Raw genomic sequence first — 20,252 nt, 5'->3', positions numbered from 1 at the left:
CTTGAAGAATCCTCTCCCAATCATCGCTGGGGACGGACTGAAGCCCGCCCTGATTCGGCTTTCTATTCCCGGATGACTGCTTGGGCAATACGGCCCTCGAGGTTGCGACCCGAGCGATTCCGTCTGCCCAACCATGGGGTGACGGATATGTGGAGTGCGGCAGGGCAGGATGCTGGCAATGGAGAGATTGCGGATACAGCCTGAGGAGATTAACGAAAGAAATCTGCCAGGCATGGAGGACATACAAGTGTCTTCCTTGACTTGGGCACTGTAAGCCTTAAGGGATGCGAAACCCGAGCACTGAAAGCCAGGACGCAGCGCGCTCGCACCAATTGGCTCGGCGACCGCTCCGAAACCTTGCAGGCGGGAAGGCGGGAGGAGCCAACTTGTCTCAATGCCCAGAGGTAGATGGCTTTTGGGTTTGACAACCCATCTGCACAATACCCTAATCACAAGGGCGGCTAAGGACACCCATTAGGCGACTTGGAGGTACCAAGCGAGACTGGTCACCCCTGAGTCGCGAAGCCCCAACTTTACCAATCGCACAATGACCCCTAGTAGTCCGGCTTGGACTGACCGGATAAGCTATGGGCTGTCTGGTTGCCTGGGGGATCCAGGGGTTGCGCAGCGTTAACGTGTCAATGAATCCGTGTGAAAATGTAGGGATCGAGACACCGCTATCCGCAAACCAACGGCTCGCAGCAGCCGAGCCAGTGATCGTTAACCGGAGCCAAGGAGTAAGGTACTCCCAGGCACCTCGCAGGTGCCAAGTTACCAGTCAAGACATCCAGCCGCCCTTGAGCTCGTTGGCGATGCTGCAGGGGACGGACCAAGAGCAGCTCCCTTCACACAATCAAGCACTTATCCCGCATCGCCTTGATCTCACGCAACCAACTGATCTTCGGCTCCCTTTCCGGCACGGCATCCCTCGCGGCCCAGAGATGCTGCAGCACCTGGATGGCCGTGCGGATATATCCCCACGGACACATCCAGGGGTTCTTCGCCCCCAGCGCCTGCATCCGGTCAAGACACCACTTTCGCAGCTGCAGATCATCTGTCTGCGCGCCGGCCATGAAGGTCGGCCACACGGTGCCCTTGACGAGCACATGCTCAATCGACACCATGGCCAGATGTTCAATCACCTCTTGCACCAACATCTCCGGCGAGAAATCACTAATAGTAACCTCCGGCACCGCGAGGAGAATATAAAGACACGCCGCCGCGCGATGCGCCGAGGCGAGACTCACGCGCACATCCAGATCATCGTCCGGCGCCAGCCCGCGGATGCCGTGCACCCACTGCGTGATACCAAACTCCCTCGCCTGCCGCAGCAGTGCCGCAGCGGCTTCAGCCCTAGCCTCGACAGCATCAATCCCGTACAAGCCACTAGCCGCCAGATTAATCTGCAGAATCTCCGGCGGACAGCAGTGGTAGCTGTAGGGCTCGGCGCGGCGCAGGATGGAAAACAACCCCCGGGCAGCCAGGTCCTGCTGCACCCAGGTTTCCGGGACCACCCCGCTGATGATTGACCCCAGCACGCAGTAGGTCAGACAATCAGCCGCGATGGCGTCGACCAGAGACACAAGCGACGGGGACAGTGCATTCAAGTTTGAACTCCCGGAGTGTAGGTTGGACATGAGCGCGATGGCGGCCTCCATGTGAGCCTGCCACCCGCCCTTGCCGGAATCGATCAGGTCGATGTTGATGAAGAAGACGGTCGCGGCGAGTAATACGGCGCGGGTTTGTGGTGGGGTTATGTCACGGTGGTCGGCAAGGGCGGAGCGGAGGAGGCGGATGGCTTTGTCCTTGGCGGCGAGGGCGTCGATTAACTCGGGCCGGGTGGGATGGTTTTGATAGGAGTTGAGCGCGGCGAGGTGCATGGCGCCTGTGGCGATGACGATGGCGGAGAGGAAGGAGAAGTTGCCGGCTAACGGGACGATGGTGCGGAAGGGGTTATGGTTGGGCTGGTCGACGGAGACGAGGTCGCGGCAGACGGTGGTTGTGACTGGGGGTGTTAGCAAGGCGACCTAAAATTTGGGGGAGTTGGGAATGATGGAGGGGTTAAGGTATGGCTACACACAGTGATGGACATAGTGTCTTGCTCTTCGACCGAGGCCGTTCAAGAAGGGATCGAGGAGGGCGCGATTGACGAAGGAAGGCGTTCCGTGTTCGGTAAGGACGCAAGCCGAGTTTCTCTCTCTAGCTACGTGCATCGGTGCAGCAAGCTTGCCGCGGACGGCGGGAGCATTGGCCCATCGCAGGACCGTGCCGTAGCCGAGACATTGCTCTCCCGAGGTGGAACATTTCCGACATGAGGGAACGGATCGGTCGCAACGGAGCCGGCGCCGGCGGCAATTGTAGCATGCCTTGGACTGTGCTTTTGGAGTGGAAGTTCCTGCCGGGACTCGGAGCGGACTCGGACCGGGCACCGGTATCGAGTTCCGGGTCATCTAGGCTTGCGACTCGTCGTTAGCGTTGTGTGTTTCATAGTGGACTGGACCACATGTAGTGCGCTCCGACAGTTCAAGATTCCCGAGAAGAGTGACGTTGTTCTTCGCCACTTCTGGAATCTTTTTCGAGATTTCGATCGATCCGCCCCGCGGAATGCTCGATCCGACCCACTGCACGGCTTTAAACCCAAAACGGAACCAAAATGGCATCAGGCGCATTAGCCCCCCGTTGACAAATGCTCCCGAAGTCGGTCGAAACAAGAGGGTGATTGTATGCCTTCTTGATAATCAGTAATCATATATTCTGAAAACAATTGAAACTAGGAACCTTTCTTTGACACAAAGATGCGGTGTACGCTATGTGCATTTGACTGCCGGGGGTATCGTGTACATCATGATGTGGATCCTTGACGGAGCAGGCTAATCCGTAACCGGCACCAAATCTTCACCTGGTGCATTCACCTTATTCACGGGCCAGGAAGGAGCAGTAGTGGTGACTAATTGTTTCCATCCTACGGAGCAACTCATCCAAAATTATGTCGACTTCAAAGTTTAGAAATACAGCTTTGACTCCGTACCCTTCTGGTACACTCCCACGACCGCCATGACTGGATTCACCGGCACAGCCATCATCACCCCCTTTTGGACCCCCTTCCCGCCATGAGTCGCCCCGACGTCGAAGACACAGACGAGAGCGCCCCGCCGCAATGCTCGACACCGCAGACCATCGACGCTCATGAACTGGAACGCCTCGGCCGCCAAAGGCCAGACGTCTTCCCCAACACATTTTACGAGGTCATGTTCTGCGGCTCGCTGCTCGTCTCGATGCTGATGGCCGTAAGAACTCCCCGCCCCTCCCCCTTACTACCCTTTCCCTATCCCCCCAACTAACCCCTCCACCTCACACCAAACAGGAATACTTCATCTCCGGCTTCAACATCATCCTCCCGGATGTAGCCCACGCCCTTTCGATCCCCAAAGGCTCTCAAACCTGGCCATCCTCCGTCTTCTCCCTCGTGACCGGCGCCTTCCTGCTCCCGCTCGGCCGCCTAGCCGACATCTACGGCGCCTACATCATTTTCAACGCCGGCCTGATCTGGTTCTCCCTGTGGGCGCTCATCTCCGGGTTCAGCACAAACTACCAGATGCTCATCGCCACGCGGGCCCTGGGCGGGTTGGGCGCCGCGGCGTACTTGCCTACGAGTATTATGTTACTGGGGAAGACGTACCGGCCCGGGCCGAGGAAGAATTTGGTCTTTGGGCTGTACAGTGCGTTTGCCCCTGTCGGGTTTTTTCTGGGGATTATTACCGGGGGTGCGACGACGCAGTTTTTGAGTTGGAGGTGGTATTTTTGGATTGGGTGTGTGGTGACGTTTGGGTTGTGTGTGAGTGCGTTGGTGACGGTGCCGAGGGATATGAAGACGACGAGGGAGGAGAGTAAGCATTTGGATGTGAGGATGGATTGGTGGGGGGTGGTGACAATCGTGCCGGGACTGATCTTGACGACGTTTGCGATTACGGATGGTGCCCACGCGCCTCAAGGGTGGAGGACGCCGTATATTATCGTTACGTTTGTGCTGGGGGTGTTGTTGTTGGCGGCGGCCGTCTATGTTGAGGGCTGGGTCGCCGAGCAGCCGCTGCTGCCGTTTGATCTGTTCAAGCCAAAGTATATGGGGCGTTTGACGGTTGCGCTGTTCTTTGCGTACGGGGTGTTTGGCATTTTTCTGTTTTATGCCAGTTTTCAGTAAGCCCCCTCCCTCCCCTCGTTGCACCACAGTGCAATGGCTCACATTCTTGCAGCATCAGCGACTACATGGGGGCTTCCTCCCTCCAAACGGCAGTCTGGTTCGCGCCCATGGCCGCCGGCGGCGTCATCCTCTCCACCGTCGGCGGCTTCACGCTGCACCTGCTCCCTGGCAGGATCTTGCTCATCATCTCCGGGCTCGGGAGTACTGCTTGCTGTCTCCTGTTTGCCCTAGCACCGAAAGATGCCATATACTGGGCCTATATTTTCCCGGCCATGGTTGGCGCCACCATTGGTGTCGACATCACCTTTGTCGTGAGCAATATCTTCATCACAACCAACATTGCCCGCCACCGCCAGGGCCTCTCTGGCGCCCTGATCAACAGCCTGCTGTTCCTCGGCATTGGCTTCTTCCTCGGTTTGGCAGATCTCGCTGTAGCGGAAGAGGAGAACAGGGGGTCCAGCGAGGGACACAGAGTCGCCTTTTGGCTTGGGACGGCAATGGCGGCGATTACGGCGGTCATCTTTACTACGATAAAGATTGGAAAGGCAGAGAGTGATCTGACGATAGATGAGCGCATGGCGCGAGCGCAGGTTGAGGAGCAGGAACGGAAGAGCATGCCGCAGCAGGTTTGAGACTCGATTACTCTTGAGGGCTTGAACTAATGATGAAGAGAAAATAGACTAAACACTGCTAGAGTCTTGGATAATACAACGTCTAGACATCACTGAATCATGATACTCTACAGCTCATCTCTCACCCGACCCTCCTCCATCTCCTTCTTGGCCTTCATCCGCTCTTCCTTCTTCATCCTGCGTTCATTCCTCTTGATCGCCCGGTGCATCTTCTCCCACATCAGACGAGCGCGCTTCCCGTCCTCTGTCTCTGTCACCGACATGGCCTCGATCTTGAATGTCATGGCCCGATGTCCATGGTCGCGTTCTGGCTTTGTGTGGTCGACCACCCAGGCCATAACCGAGTGGTCTGTCGCCTGGGGCTTGTATTTTGACAGATCCATGAGGTCGCCTGTTGACACCTTGATAAGTATTTACGGTTTGCGATGGGACCTGCCCTTGGGGTGAGAATGAATCTTACTCTCGCATTTGCTGCCCTTTGCCACCCACAGCGGCAGGATCTCATACACCGCACCAGCCGGAAACACCACAATCTTGTCCTTATCCGGAATGTCTGGGGTATGCTCCTGCGCCTCGACTGGTCTCTCTTGCATCTGCCCAGCAGCCTGCCCGTGTCCCTGCTCCTGCTGACTCGATGTCGGCTCAGCCGGAGCTGGATGGGGCGTCACCTTAGGCCTCACCGTCGTATATACCTTCTCCCCTTCCTTCTTCGGCTTCTCAAACACGGCAAACATCCACCTACTCCCATTCTTGTCACGCTCGTCCGTTTGCTGCTGCTGTGCCTCAATCCACTCCCTCACCGGCCCGGGCACATCCACGTACTCCATGACCACGATCTCCCTGTCGTTCCCCTTGTGGTCCACCCCGTCCCAGCTGCCCATGAAATCCCGCTTGCTGAGAAAGACCTCGATCGCGTCGTGCCACGGGGATAGACCGGTCGGGGGGTCCAGGGGGAGATCTTTGAGCTTATAGAGCTTGGCGTGGAAGGTGCCTTCTGCTCGACAGTTGACGTGGAACCCGCCGGGGTCGGTCCCGTCGTCTGGGAAGGGGCGCGACCATTTGAATGAGGGCACCACGCCGTACTCGAAGACGTCCCAGTTTATTCCGGCGAGGGTAAGGGGGGTGAAGGTTAAGGTGAGGAGGAGGGGAACATGGAGGTTCCGCATGGTTTTTACTTTTACCTTGGAGGAGGGGTGAATGGCGATGCAGCGGGCGCGGATGGGATGGCTTTGTCTCAAGTCAGAGGCTGGGAGATCGTACGGTCGTCATAATCTGTGAAGCCGCAGGCGGCTATTGATGGCATATCTTTGAGCAGGTTCTGAGGCCGGCCTTGATGGCTGGCCCAGGATATTTAGGTTTCCGGTGGTTGTTGGGCATGTGAGCGTCCTCCCGGCTATTACATCGGTTGCATTTCCGCCCCTTCCCCAGATCTCGGTACATGGCTGATACAGGCTAATTGCCGGACGACAGTCAGGCTGTCATTTGCCCGACCTCTTTCTGTCTAATCTATACTTTATTGCTATGCTGAAAACACGTGTCCAGTCTGCGAGGCAATGATCATGGATATGAGTCTGGGGCGCTGATCGTCCATACCTGGTCAACCACCAGCTGTGTGTTATCCTTCGAGAAGTTTCCATTATTGCAGGCTTAATATCGTTAGAGGTTGTCAATAGGTCGTGAATGCAAAAGCAAGGCATAATATATGTAATGGAAGGAAAGTGACAACAATAGACGTAGTTCTAAGTTTGTTGTCTGACTCGGCTCATGCTGACAATGATCAGAAGAGCTGTGTCAAATTCAATATGATCTACATCTTACTAGTACATCCATAATACTGCCATGGCATGGAGAAGAAGAGATTCTTTGTAGAAAGACACTCCTATCATGAAGGGGCCCTCCCAGCTACTTGTATACAACTCGCGCTACAGAAAACCATGAATATTAGCGCTCACGACTCAACTCACATCAACCTTAACTACATGTAGTCCCGGCGCTATTAGACCAACATACATACCTACTAATACAGTGGAAATCATACCATTCCTCCCCGTCTTGCGGGCCTCTAATTCGAGAGCCTTTCAAGACCCCAAGTATCACAGCGATGTACTCCAGTGATAAGCTACAGGGTGCATGGAGCTTGTATGGGACGGCAGGAGAAGTCGTTGTTCTCTTCAATATTACCAAGTTCAGGTCACGAAGAGCATTGTCTTGGGTCCAGCATCATCAGTTTCCACGGATCTTCAGCTTCGTGCCTCTTCGTTGATAAGCGGCAACTTTCATGTCGACCTGGATATGTGGGTGTTAACATGACCTAGAGTCACGATCATGAACGCTTGAAGAAAATGACCATGTTGCAAACACACTCTTTTGTGATGTGACAAATCTATCTTCCCCTGAACCAGAGCATATCCACTTGACAGCCCAGTACATGTATGAGTAGCCTGTGCATTGTGCCTCGCTCCAAAGGTCTACAAGAACGCCTCTAAGTTTTGATAGGTAGCCTGTAAGGTGCTGACTAGTGGGAATTGTTGTACCGATCTATGACATCCCATGCGTACCCCCGAGACTATGCATATAAGTTGAAACAGGAATGAAGGAAGCAATGGACCAGCTGGGCTGTTACGAAACCTATGTCAATGTGAATGGTGATGCTGCTAGTGATGATAGAGAACTTCCCCCCTCTGCTAACCTCACCTCAATATGAGGCCCTATAAACAAATTCAAACCAATACCACACCAGGCTTTTAGGTGTTTCGGTGAAAGCGGTGCCCTCACAGTTCACTCACTAGGTAGGTACCCTTACTTGCCGCTCCAACGAGATAGCAACTCGCCAGATGCCGGTATCTTTTACATATGCTTTAACCCGAGCCACCTAGCATACCTTCGCAGGACTAGAGAGATTTCCAATCCATCCGGCGGTCATACATTGCCAAGTACACAGCTACCAGCGGAGTGCTCTATTGGTTCTTCAAGACACCCTGATATAGCACTCCGGAGTATATCAGCTGTGCTGATGCAATGTATGCAGTAGGTAGCTCTAGAGAATCCTATTGCTTGGGCCAACAGTCAAAGAGGACAGTTCATAACGAGAGCTGGATGACGCAGGGTTTTCGAACATGGCTCTTCATGCCAGCATGCTTTTCAGTCTAGCCCCTCCTGTCGTTCATGTTCTCCACTCCGAGTCGGCATCTTTTAGCTTGATGTGATGAGGATCAAAGCATCCATGTCGTTCCCATCGCGGAGATCAAAATAAGGAGGTGCTGTGTGATACACGCTGCACGACCAAGGCCAATTTTAAACACCTTGACCAGGACCGAGAGGTGCAGGTCAGGGGAAGTAGGATGGACTCATCGTTGTGAGGACGAGCCATTGGAGGCGGCGAGGGTCCTGCGTGGCTATAGTCGGCGCTCCTATAGAGTATGGACTCCGGCTCCCCGGATGTCAGTGTAGTTATCTAATACATACATTCAGTTGAATGCCGGAGACGGGTCTCTATCCGTAGCAGATGTCGATCACAGCATGCGTCTGGTATCAGTGGGCCCGACCGTCGGTGATATGCCCAATCCTCGCAGGCCCACATCCGACCGCAGCACTTACACACAGTACACTAGGTAGGAAACGACTGCCCGGTCTTCACCTTGGTGCGGGGCAGCCGATGACGTGAAGCAGGGGTCTTCGTAAAGTGGGAGGCAGCTGGAGGCCGGGCTGCGAGTCGTTTCCGAGAGCTAGGGTCTATGTAGTGTGGACTAGAGAGGAAGAGATACGTTACAAGACGTAGCTTCTTAGGTTGGGGGGATGGTAAACGTGGGGCACCCCTAGCCCCTGACAGAAAGAAGGGCGCTGTAGGACGTAAACCCTATCATCTATGTCACTAAAGTTGCATGTTGAGAGAGAAGTGAAAATGTACCAAGTCACTCAACAGAGGATGTGAAGTAACAACACAGACTGACATTGTCGCAGTTGGTGGGGGGGTTCTTGTTTATCGAGAAGAATACTGAGGCAGAGGCTTGGTAGGTATCCATGTACGTGGAAGAACGAAGCGGGGTCTAACTGTCCCGATTACTTGTCCTGCGGTGCTGGACCAGGAGGGCCTCGTAGACAATGGCCTCGGAATTCCACTTGTAGACATAATGGAGCTTAGTAGAGCAGTGATATTACCTAACGCTTCTCTTTGACCTTGGCCGTCACCATGTATCATATACCAGTAGAACATGTCCAAATTCTGCTATGTACTACATAATGCTTTGATAACCTTCATGCCCCCCGCGGACCCTGGTCCCATCTCCCCGCTAGGTGACCTGGTTCGCTTGCCAGATGTACACCTTGAGGCAACATGGCAGGCCTTGCTGCAGTACGGTACTAGTAGTAGTTCGCCGCAGGACTGCTCTTGACCAGCTTCTGACAACATGAAAGCGGCCCGAGACATGCAGGTTTCGGGTAGGGATCATGTCCATGACAATTGGTCCCCGAACGCAATACCTACACGTGTATTGTTAATCCGCCCAACCCTTTGCGATTCCAAAATCCAATGCCATGTTGATGGGGATGCTGTACACAACATGTGGAGGTACGAACCGGCATGCCCCGCCTACATGTAGGCCAGTCGATGCATGTCTGGTCCTGAGGGAAACCACTGCGGGCTCGGTTAGTCACTGCTGCAGATTGTAGCAATACACTACCGTATACAGGCACTTATCGCGAGAGATACTCCATACAGCGGAGGGCATCGCTCAGAAGTGGGCCCCCGGGTCTGAAGGATCAGATGTACATATTTCGTACGTTACCACGGGAGTACTCCGTACTGAAGGCCGGGGATGTGAGCGGCTGCATGCGATTGCATGCGAGTGCGCTACACCAGACCTCCCATAGGCCCAAAGGTGTAAAGCATGGTGACATGGGGTCTACTCGGTTTTCTTGGGTGCCTACGTATCCGTACATAGGTGTACTTTGTGAGGAGAGATGAACGGTTGGTCTGACGGGACCCGATGGGCTGGTTTTCCTCAATCCATCCTAATGTACGAAGTAAGCTCAGCCACTCAGAGTCATCATGCGAATTGCGCGGAACAGTGCAACTGTTTAGTACAAATATACTATATACATACTGCTGCATCAATGGGCCAACGTGGACAGACCCGGCCTAGGATCGGCCTGGCGATCTCCGGCCGGCCGAGATGGCGTGTTCCTGTCCTTCAGGTTATGTTATGGAGTCCGAGTATAATGTATATAAGTACCAGTTCAACCTCGGTTGAAGACTATCAGGGTGGCAACACACAGTGGACCTCAATAGGGGGGCAAGTTTGCCAGGGGATGTTCAGTTTCTGACCTTGATATCCATTGTCGCTGGGTCTCCGGATATGGTGACAATGACCGGTTCCGAGAGCGAGGACCACACTCTGAACAATGAGGCGGTGAACATCTGCAAGCACAGAGATGCCAAGAAGCGAGATCAATTCCAAAGCCGGCCACCTGCTCTTGTTGTCAAAGGTAAGGTAAGGTAGTGTCGTGTATTCTGCAACTCGGCGGGTTGTCGGCGTGATATCCAAACCGCCGGGTTTCTCATGGAGAGGAGGAGCGGGGTTGTTGCAAGAGAACCGTCCGCCGTAGGGTGCCACGCATGCCACGCATGCCCATGCTAAGAGGCTGGTGAGGGGGGACCAGGGTTCGACAGACTAGTTCGGGATGGATCAGGCTCGGGGATGGATCAAAGACATGGATGCTTGCACCAACGCAACCAACGGCCTTGAGCCCCACAGATAATACATGACCCCTGGCACCTTAAACCTTCACTTATGAAAAGTCCCTAGAGAGGGTGCAGTAGACTATTGCCGGGGATGCACCTCTGACCAGAAAGGTGAGTGATATATTCTCGAAGCTGTTTGCGTAAGTTGACTTGGCCTCTAGCAGGTTGACAACTCTTTACCGTATTTGGGGAGGATACATGTAGATCTGAAGGGAGCTTCAACAGCAGGAAGCAGATAGGGGTAATGCAGGAAGCATAAGGTACCTACTGACTGAAATGATACATTGCCATCTTCATTGACCAATACTACTCTGGTCGCTACGCATATTGACGGCCGGCGTTTGAAGTAGGCCGTCATGTTACCGGTAGGCGGCTCTTGATTGCCAACAGCATACTCCGTAATGACTCGTGCGGGAACATTTACCTACGGATTGAATGTGGAGTGGCTGCAACGGGACCTTTCCGGCAACCCAGGCACAATCCTTCCCGAAGTCTACCCGCTAGCTACACGTGTGGTGAAATTTCGCCATTGATACTAGACCATGATAGTATGTAGTGAACTACAGTCCACTAATAAGATACACCAGGCTAGAACGTACGGGAGAATCACCGTGGGGAGAGACTGGGGTCATATTACAACCACATCATGATCAAAATTGCCATGATGCTGTTAGCTCCAGTCTGTAACAGAGACCTGATTTGCGAAATTGGCCAACCCATGCAGGGGAAGCAGAGTCCACCAGGCCAAGCCTATTGGGGGCTAACACCCCCATTAGAGCGGGAAAAACGTTCTGTATTGCGACAATTTGCTCAGTGGAATACTCTCCTATAACTCTGCTTTGCCGAACCTGTTTCGTCGACTCGCCGTTGGGAGGAGATCCAGATATGCTGTTGCAACCATGCCCCCACAACATCCCAGGTACCCTGGGACACCTGCCCTGTCCCCACGATAACAGACTTCTTCAAAGTTGGCCACTTCTGAACATACCGGAAGACCCCTCCTCCCCCCATCAGATCGAGTGGAGGTCAAGACACGGGCCGGTGGCCCAGGGATATATATAAAACCCCTTCTCAGCCTCAGCGCAGAGACCATTACTAGGTTCCCCCATGCACTCTTTCCGCCCGGTCAAGACTTGGCCGTCTTTTAAACCCCATCGATCTTCACACTTTCTTCTTCTTCCCGCACTGGCATAGCCAATGGCGCTTTCGGAGAAGCAACGGCCCCTCGGGGCCGGGGCCAACACAGACCCTGAAAACCAGACACTCCCCTCACCACCGCACAAACCCGTCCTGACCTCCGACCCTCGGTCGTGGGTGACGGGCGTGCCATTCTTGATCTGGCAATTCACCGAGAATGACTTCCCAACCTTCATCATCCCCAACTCAGCCTTTGGCATCTTTGGCGCCCTGGCCGGCTCGCGCCTGCTCGAGGGCCCTCCACCCACAGTCGAGGAGATCATGTGGCGCATCCCCATCGTCATCGGCTACAACTGGTACATGACCTTCATCTTTGACCTCGCCAACCAGCGCGGCGCCGACTCGGTGCAGGAGGACGCCGTCAACAAGCCCTGGCGGCCCATCCCCATGGGGTATGCCACCATGGACCATGCCCGCAAGCTGATCCTGGCCTTTATCCCGCTTGCCCTCGCCTGCAATTATGCCCTGGGGGTGTGGCATGAGGGTATCTGGATCATGGTGCTTATCTGGATGTACAACGATCTTCGCGGAGGGGATCATATGCTGCGCGACCCGCTGATTGCGGCGGGCTCGTTGGGATTTAATGGGGGCTCGCTTAAGCTTGCCGGCGGCCACGACCGCGCCATGACCAAGGAGGGCAAGATGTGGGTTGTCATGATCGCGCTGGTTATCCTGACCACGGGATACATCCAGGATCTCAAGGATCAGGTTGGCGACAAGCTGCGCAGCCGGAAGAGTGTCCCCATCCTGCTCGGCGACGGGCTTTGCCGCATCGTCATTGCCGGGTTTATCCTGTTCTGGGCCTTTGTGTGCGCCTCGTTCTTCCAGCTTAAGTGGTGGGCTTTTGCTCTACCGGTTGTACTCGGAGCCGGAATCGGGCTGAACGGGCTGCTGAGGCGGAATCGGGAGGCGGATTACGCGACGTGGAGGACTTGGTGTTTCTGGCTCATTGTCCTGTTTGCGCTGCCTGCGCTGTCGAGGTTTTAGATGGCAGGCGATGGCAGGCGATGGCTTTCCGGTGGACGGTATTCGTGTGCCCTTTTGTAGCACGTCCATAGACTCCCGAATGACTTTCTTTTGTTGATACCACACTCTAGTAGTTAGCACATGGCATGTAGTGAATTTTAGCCAAGATACCTCACCTACCACACCACACCAACCGGTACCTTGCCGAATGTGATGAAACCCGTGGACGCGTGAACTTGATCGCTCAGCTGTTGTGTAACCCCGAGCCATACACCACCTGACCGACGTCCAAGTTGCCAATACTTCAGCCTCCCCTCGACTTGACAGGTAACTTCTCATGCACTGGACGGCAGAAAGGCATCGGAGATTTGGGCATGTCGCCAATCAGGCGGCGCGTCGTCGCTCTTATCTAGGCCAGTTGCGCTCCATCTTGAGATCTGACAGAAACACGGCAGATGAAGGACGCGGAACCAGATTGCTTTGGAACAGGTAACGTCGAGTACGTGCAGAAGTAAGACCCAAGTCTGTGCGCTTCCCGCTGACGATGCTCGGCCCGCTCCGTCCCCCGCCTGAAGGAAGATCTCACGCGGAAGTTTTTAGTGGAGGTGGCTGCCTGAGGGTTGAGCCACAGACCATTTGCTACGGTAAGCTAACGTTATTGGGGATCGCTCAACGCCTGTCCCCACTTCTGGCTCAACGAAATCCGTGCGTTCCTGCCGCCTCCAATTGATGAGACGAGGAATTCTTTCTTGAACTTGTCAAATTTCTACTTCTATGTGAGGTTAACGTCGGGCAAGAACGACCGCATAAACAAGTTGGGTGGCAGTACACCTGTGTAACGTTGAGCGAATTTGAAGTCTTTCAAAACCAAGACTTCGATCGCTTGGAAAGGGGCCATCCGCAAAAATATACCCGGCTCTTTTACAGGGAACCCTCGGCAGCGCGTTCGCCACAACTCAGGCACCCTCGGCACCTTGAGGCCTGAATGGTGCGCTGTGCAGGGGACTCTGGCCCCTGAAGAGACGCTGTCAGGATTTCTGGCTTGGCGATGTCATGCAGCGCGGCGCAACCCCCTTGAGCTCCGCGATTGGCACAGGCGAATTCGACGATTGACCAACGGCAAACAAGAAACGTGGATTGAGAAACTGCCATGTCGTCGGCCGTTGATCCTTTTGCGCGACCGAGTGCAACGGCACTGTGGGGTGGCGCCGGATTACAGAGGTTACGCAGCCACTCTAGCAGCCACTTCATGTGAACTTCTTTGGCACGTGTAGTTTTGTGAGCAAATCAGGAACGGCAGTCGCCTCCCTCGAGTGCGACTGGCCGTCGGAATGGGCTACGAGCAAACAGCAGGACGGAAGGTGATTGGCTAATGGCTGTAATTGCCGAGTCTCAAAACGCCTTCCTTCTTTACACAGTCGAACACCAACAAAGGGATACATAAAAGAGGGAAAGACGATGGAAGGAAGCCACGGTTCACAGTCACAACCCAACCGCTGTCCTCATCAAGCGCCCACAGGAACACGGCCAAACCACCACGATGCGCTTCGAGCCTCTCCTTGCCGTGCTGCCCGCGCTGGGCGTCCAGGGCATCCGCATCATCCAATCCAACGACGACGGCTGGGCTGAGCAGTATGTCCGGACGTTCCACGATGCTCTGGTTGCATCTGGCCATGACGTAGTCCTGTCCGCACCCGCCGAGAACAAGTCGGGAACAAGTAAGACCCCCAAGAAACCAGCCTCATTCATATTGTACGAGAGCTAACATCACATGTCCAAGGCTCCCTGGACGTTGAGCCCAGCGCCCGGTCCAGCCCATGCCAATACGACAGCTGCTCCGCCGGCAGCGGGCCGATCGGCCGCAACGCCACCTCCCCGCGGCTGAACTGGGTCAACTCGTTCCCCGTGACGGCCATGCGGTACGGCATCGACACCATCGCGCCACCGTTCTGGAACGGCCAGGGCCCAGAGCTGGCCGTTTCGGGCCCCAATGTCGGCAGCAACCTGTTTCTGGCCGTGCAGTTCTCGGGCACGGTCGGCGCGGCCGCCTACGCTGCCAAGCAGGAGAAGATCCCGGCTATTGCATTCTCCGGCGCTTCGGAGGGTACTCTGGCGTGGAATACTTCCCCTGTGCCGCAGCGCAGTCTGGTGTATGCCCAGCTGGCCAACACGCTTACCAATGCGGTTATTGCGAGCGGCAAGCCCTATCTCCCGGAGGATGTGTTTCTGAATGTGAATTTTCCAAAGGTGGAGGGCAAGTGCACGCAGGCCAGCCAGTTTAAGTGGGTGCTTAGCAGGATTAATATTGGCCTTTTCTCGGAGAAGGATGTGGAGCATTGTGGGAGTGACAGGTTGCCGATGGAGAGCTCGGTTGTGGACACGGATGGGTGCTACATTTCGATCAGTGTCGGGGATGCGAATGATAAGACGACGGCGCCGGCGGAGAAGCAGGCTGTGGTGCTGAAGAAGCTGCAGAAAATGCTGACTTGCTTGCCGTGAGTGCAGGAGGTAGCGGGGTTAGGTTGGGGCTCTGTGTAGAAGGGATTTAATTCAAGTACATATGTTCGAGACAGGACGGATGATGCAACACTTGCACAGTACAGTCCCGTTCTGGTTGAGAAACCTCGTTCTCAACCGCATGATGAAACTGGGGCGTTACATGTGCAACGATGTAAGCAGCAAGGCAACCGATATACTACCTCAAGTCCGTGTCGGCTGCTGGCCGAACTCCCGGTGACGAAGCTCTTGTCGATGCACGTGCTGGGCCTGGCGTCGTCGATAATGAGAAAGGAAGGAAATGAAGAATACAAGGTATGTTCTAATTCAACTATCGGCTACCTCAAGCAGCTACTGATTTGGAATCCAGGAGAATTAGGTCAAGATACTTTATTTCGTTGTTTGGCGGTGAAGGAGGAACTTTGAGAAAATAAGGCGGTGGAAAGGCGGAATCAAACATCTCATATCTTCAAGCGAAAACTTGTGCACAACTTCGGGTTTCCCTTCTCAGCCCAAGCAGTTCTCGGCGTTCCAAGAGAACCAAGACCCTCGGCGCCTTCGGAGCAAATTCCTCGTGTCCTGATTCGCTCATGGGCTGCGGCCATCATCATGGGGGCGGTCAACACAGGCAGCGCTTGGACCCCACATCCGAGCGTGCGGTCTGACAACATGTTTTAATGTTTGATCATGACACGACGGGTTTCCCGGGTCTTGCGGGTTTGACAAGTCTTGCCTTACATAGATCCGTCCATCCAGACATGCGGAGCCAGAAAGGGCCGGGCCCTACACCCAAGGCCCCGCGACCTCTTCTCCCGGCCGCCCGGGATGAAGCTACGACAAATAATAACAACAACTCTCCAGGGGCAGGGGGTCCGCGGGGTCTGACTCGGAGCACATGGACGCTGCCGCCGCGGACCAAGTCGTACTCGACTGCTGCGTGCGAAACGTGCAGAAAGCGGAAAGCCAAGGTTAAGAGCATGCCTCCTTCAGCGAGTACATATATGGTAGAGGAATCCATGCTTACAGGTCAACTCATCTGTATAGTGCGATGCTACCCGGCCGGCTTGTGGCTACTGCGTCTCGGTTGGCACTAGTTGCGTGTATAATACGGGTTCTGCAAAAGAGACGCACGCTCAGGCTCTGAAGCGGAAGCTCTCGGAGCTCAACAACAGAGAGGCAACCTACCGGCAGATCTTTGACCACCTGCGGTCCCGTTCCGAGGCCGAATCGCGAGAGATTGTGAAACGGATTCGGTCGGGGGCGGATCCGGAATCCATCTTGCGGTATATAACCGAGGCCGACCTGCTTTTGCAACTTGCCGTGGTTCCAGAGACGAGATACCGTTACGTGTTCCCTATTATTCAGGAGATGCCTGCAGTCTTGAACCGCCCTGACAACCCCTATCTCAAATCTCCGATCTACGAGTGGGCTGTGAGCAGAGGCCCAAGCCCAGCTGCTCAGGGTCCCCAGTTACTACTACCAGGCGATACTACACGGTCATTGGAACCGCAAAGTCCGTACCTTAAGCCGATCCACGCTGCAGAGCTAGTCGACCCTGTACTCAGCTCGACGAAACCGTCAGACTGGACACGAGTCAGCTCAGATGACGGGCTGATGCGGGAGCTCCTGGCCTTGTACTTCTCGAGCGAGTATCAGTGGCTTCCTATATTCCAAAAGGACCATTTTCTCCAAGATATGGCCACTGGGCGGCACAACTTCTGCTCTCCCTTGCTCGTTAATGCAGTGCTTGCGCTTGCCAGTGTGAGTTATCTCCCCCGTTGCCTCTGGCATCGCAGTTTCGCTCAGACCTTGTCCAGATGAGCCACGATAAACTTCCCAACCGCTATGAATACTGGAACCCCTGGAACCTCTGCTACAAGTTCTTTGCTGAAGCAGAGCGGCTGTGGGAACTGGAGACGGCGAGCCGCCGGGTGCAACTCACGTCCATCCAAGCTGGTCTCCTTCTAGATCTCGTGCGCAGAATGCACGCCATGGAGGCACTCAAGCGCCCGTACAGTTACATGGAGCAGGCAGTCGAGATGGCCAAGAAAATCAGGTTGTTCGATTCCGACAGTGATACTATGAGTGCGAAGGCGGATGTGAAAACCACCAGGGCCAGACAGTTCTCGGCGTGGGGGGTTTTCAACTACCAGAGGTAAGATTGATCTTTCATGGCTCGAGCCAGTACTAGCTAGTACTACGTGCCGTCGTGGCTAACCACCTACGCCTCGTCAGTATTTGCGCCTACGTCAGCTTTGGGCTGCCTCTACTCCCAGAGCTTCCAAACCTCCCGTTGCCCCCCGACCCATCGCTCGATCCTGAATGGTACGGGCAAACCTGGCTGAGGTATCCCTTGGACGGGAAGCTCTACACGACGAATTTTCCGCATTACTTCCGGGCTCTAACCGAGATGCGGATAATAATGAACGACATGTGTATCCAGCTCTTCGGCAGCGCCGACTCGACAGCAGAATATCTTTCGAAGGCCAATGAGTTCTGCTCGCGGCTCAGGAATTGGTACACCAACCTGCCGGAACCGCTAAGACCCGAGAACCTCGTGTTTCCATCGCACATGCTACTACAGTACGTTCACAGCAGCTCCCCTCAATCCCTTCTCACAAGCTAGTATTGTACATCATGATGTACTGACAACTGAACCCAGCGCAAACTATCAAACAATCCTCATCAACCTCTACGAATCCCTCTGCACCGCAGAATCGCCCCAACTTGAAACCCATCTCCCTCAAAGTCAAACCAACAACCCCTCCAAGGACTCGCCATGGGAAATCCGAACCACCGCCATGCGAAACCTCGAAACCGTCCTCCGACTCTACTACCTCCGCCACGGCTTCGTCCGCGGCGACAGCTTCCTCGGCCACCCCCTGAACCTCCTGGCGTTGACCTCCCTCCGTCAACTCCTCAACACCACCACCACCACCTCCTCCTCCTTCCCATCCAACCCAGATCTAGCAACAACCCGCGCCACGCTAATCCTCGCTGCCAAAGGCATCTATGACCAGGGCCGGAACTATTTCATCAACCATGCCGTGCTGCGGCTGATCAAGCAGAAGATGGGCGGGGTTGAAAGGGAGATGTTGGGGAGGGTGATTGGGGAGAGTGCACGTGAGGAGGAGGGTGGGCATGGGCATGGGGGCGTGTGGGATGTGGATAACCCCGGGGAGGAAGAGGTGTTGAGAAAGGTGAGGAGTAAGGTGTTGCCGTTGGCGGTTGGGTTTGGGGAGGATCCGGAGGTGAATCGGTTGGAGTATTTGATTGAGAGAGATTTGAAGTTACTTAATTTGGAGGGGGATCACGGGGGTGGGGAGGAGGAGACTTGGAGGGAGGGGGGTGGGGATGGGGATGGGCATAGAGGTAGAGATGGGGAAGTTGATGGGTGTGTAGACGGCACAGGGGAAGGGAATTAGAACTGGCGTATCAATGAACCAGCTGCCGCTACTACTCCTAATGGTACTGTTACCAGTGAGAGTGGCAATGTACGGGAATGTTGTTGTTGGCTGTTGCACACATTTGAAGGTTTGGACATGTGTTGTGACCGGGAGCTGAGGTCAGTTGTGAAAAGGGTGGATGACCCGGCTCCCATGGGTTCTGCTATCAATGGCATCCCCTTCCGCCCCTGCAGGTCTAAGACATCAGCTATGTATGCGGGTAGACGTTTCGAACTCTCCGTCTCAGGTGTTCCAGATAGCATCGAATCGATGAGCAGTCGTAGTAGTAGCTTTATCCGCAGCACACGGTGGCCTCCTTGGCGGCGCTTGTCTGTACTCCCCTGTTGTCCTGCGTCAGAACTGGTCTGTGACTCGACGGCGTTCTACCTACCCTCCAATCGGCTCCCAGTGGAATATGAAGCTCCCGATGTAAGCACCGATGAAGATGCAAATGATGATGTATCCGTTGTAGTACATGGCAAGTCTGTCCAAGTCAGCAACTTCATTCCTGCCAGGCAGTCTCCCCGGAGATGACACCTACAGCATCACAAAGTAGGCAACCGCAAACTGCAGCATATGCAGCAATGCCCGGACAGCCTGCTCTGCTATCGTGGGTCGATATCCATACCCGCCTGGGACCGAGACGAAACAGGCAGGGGTTGGGCTGGCCTCGTCAGCCACGTTCTTGGACGCAGTCAATGTTGCCATGGGCGTGATCTGGGAATTGAGATGTTTCTTGGCCAGGAACCGATCGTATTCCTTGACGGCACGGCGTAGCATTTCGAGTGAGATGACCAGAAGGATGACCCCAATACAGGAGCCGGCGAATACAGATGTTGAGGTGATTTTCCAGGACGAGGCTAGGAAACACGAGCCGACGGTGTTCCAGTTCCAGAGCATCTGACTCAATATTAGATGCGCCGATGTGTTTTGAGAGGGGAGGGGGGGGGGGGGGGGGGGGGGGGGGGTGGGGGGGGGGGGGGGGGGGGGGGATGGGATGGACTTACCGAAATCTGGCAACCATTCCCGCCTCCCATGCCTCCGTGATCCATGCCTCCGTGGTCCATGCTTCCGTGATCGTGGTCCATTTGGGGTGACGAACAGCTGCCTTGTACGATTAGATATCCAAGCCGAATGACGAGGCAGACAGGTTTAGGCCTGATGCTGGGCGGAAAGTCTGAGGGGTGCGAGAAGGGAAAAGCTGCAGGAATGTCGTTTTCTGTTGGATTCAGGCCGCATATTAAAAAATTTCGAGAGCCCTGGTAGTTGACGCCCAGAGTCCCACAACAGCTGCCTCACTTGAGCCCTGCCATATCAATGTGGAAGGCGCAATGGAGATGCCTGCGGGGTTCCTGACAATCAGCATCAGCCCATGCTGACCTTTGCGTCGATTCAGTTCCAGGTTGTTTTGATATTTCAGCAAGAGCCAGTTGCGTGCATTTGAGCAGGTTGGGACGGCGCAGGAACGCTAGACCCTGGAATGCAACAGCATCTGGTGACCACTGGGCACCTCCTTCCTTCTGGCTCACTGGATCCCGAGGACCCCTGAACTCTGGTACTGTTCGCTTGGTACCACA

General features: G+C 54.9%; 7 protein-coding genes across 7 annotated transcripts; 4 read left to right on the top strand and 3 right to left on the bottom strand.

Annotated features, from left to right (window-relative positions):
- Nucleotides 1-845: 845 nt before the first annotated feature.
- Nucleotides 846-2,450, bottom strand: N656DRAFT_716973 (uncharacterized protein; the record flags this gene model as incomplete). The annotated part of the gene is made up of 2 exons (XM_064812174.1): nucleotides 846-2,005; nucleotides 2,081-2,450. 2 exons carry the CDS (start codon nucleotides 2,448-2,450, stop codon nucleotides 846-848), a joined length of 1,530 nt encoding a protein of 509 aa, XP_064666474.1.
- A 660-nt stretch (nucleotides 2,451-3,110) lies between these two features.
- Nucleotides 3,111-4,830, top strand: N656DRAFT_801338 (MFS general substrate transporter; the record flags this gene model as incomplete). Its single annotated transcript, XM_064818110.1, has 3 exons — nucleotides 3,111-3,287; nucleotides 3,365-4,194; nucleotides 4,251-4,830. 3 exons carry the CDS (start codon nucleotides 3,111-3,113, stop codon nucleotides 4,828-4,830), a joined length of 1,587 nt encoding a protein of 528 aa, XP_064666473.1.
- On the bottom strand, nucleotides 4,829-6,211 carry N656DRAFT_783545 (uncharacterized protein). The gene is made up of 2 exons (XM_064815977.1): nucleotides 5,291-6,211; nucleotides 4,829-5,221 (listed from the first exon to the last, which is right to left on the bottom strand). Exons 1-2 carry the CDS (start codon nucleotides 5,994-5,996, stop codon nucleotides 4,938-4,940), a joined length of 990 nt encoding a protein of 329 aa, XP_064666472.1. The 5' UTR covers nucleotides 5,997-6,211; the 3' UTR covers nucleotides 4,829-4,937.
- Nucleotides 6,212-11,767: 5,556 nt separating this feature from the next.
- N656DRAFT_771374 (uncharacterized protein) lies at nucleotides 11,768-12,754 on the top strand (the record flags this gene model as incomplete). Its single annotated transcript, XM_064813855.1, has 1 exon — nucleotides 11,768-12,754. One exon carries the CDS (start codon nucleotides 11,768-11,770, stop codon nucleotides 12,752-12,754), a length of 987 nt encoding a protein of 328 aa, XP_064666471.1.
- A 1,519-nt stretch (nucleotides 12,755-14,273) lies between these two features.
- N656DRAFT_716938 (survival protein sure-likephosphatase/nucleotidase-like protein) lies at nucleotides 14,274-15,232 on the top strand (the record flags this gene model as incomplete). The annotated part of the gene is made up of 2 exons (XM_064812172.1): nucleotides 14,274-14,451; nucleotides 14,514-15,232. 2 exons carry the CDS (start codon nucleotides 14,274-14,276, stop codon nucleotides 15,230-15,232), a joined length of 897 nt encoding a protein of 298 aa, XP_064666470.1.
- A 702-nt stretch (nucleotides 15,233-15,934) lies between these two features.
- On the top strand, nucleotides 15,935-18,695 carry N656DRAFT_839412 (uncharacterized protein; the record flags this gene model as incomplete). Its single annotated transcript, XM_064818899.1, has 6 exons — nucleotides 15,935-16,197; nucleotides 16,274-16,990; nucleotides 17,047-17,384; nucleotides 17,465-17,812; nucleotides 17,892-18,518; nucleotides 18,677-18,695. Exons 1-6 carry the CDS (start codon nucleotides 15,988-15,990, stop codon nucleotides 18,693-18,695), a joined length of 2,259 nt encoding a protein of 752 aa, XP_064666469.1. The 5' UTR covers nucleotides 15,935-15,987.
- Nucleotides 18,696-18,967: 272 nt separating this feature from the next.
- N656DRAFT_792152 (Ctr copper transporter) lies at nucleotides 18,968-19,742 on the bottom strand (the record flags this gene model as incomplete). Its single annotated transcript, XM_064817047.1, has 4 exons — nucleotides 18,968-19,016; nucleotides 19,067-19,159; nucleotides 19,217-19,575; nucleotides 19,683-19,742. 4 exons carry the CDS (start codon nucleotides 19,740-19,742, stop codon nucleotides 18,968-18,970), a joined length of 561 nt encoding a protein of 186 aa, XP_064666468.1.
- Between the last annotated feature and the right edge of the window lie 510 nt (nucleotides 19,743-20,252).

This window comes from Canariomyces notabilis (genome assembly GCF_033297395.1).
Source record: "Canariomyces notabilis strain CBS 508.74 unplaced genomic scaffold N656scaffold_28, whole genome shotgun sequence".
Lineage (NCBI taxonomy): Eukaryota > Fungi > Ascomycota > Sordariomycetes > Sordariales > Chaetomiaceae > Canariomyces > Canariomyces notabilis.
Note: the sequence above shows the minus strand (reverse complement) of the source record. Positions and strands in the feature narration are given on the sequence as shown.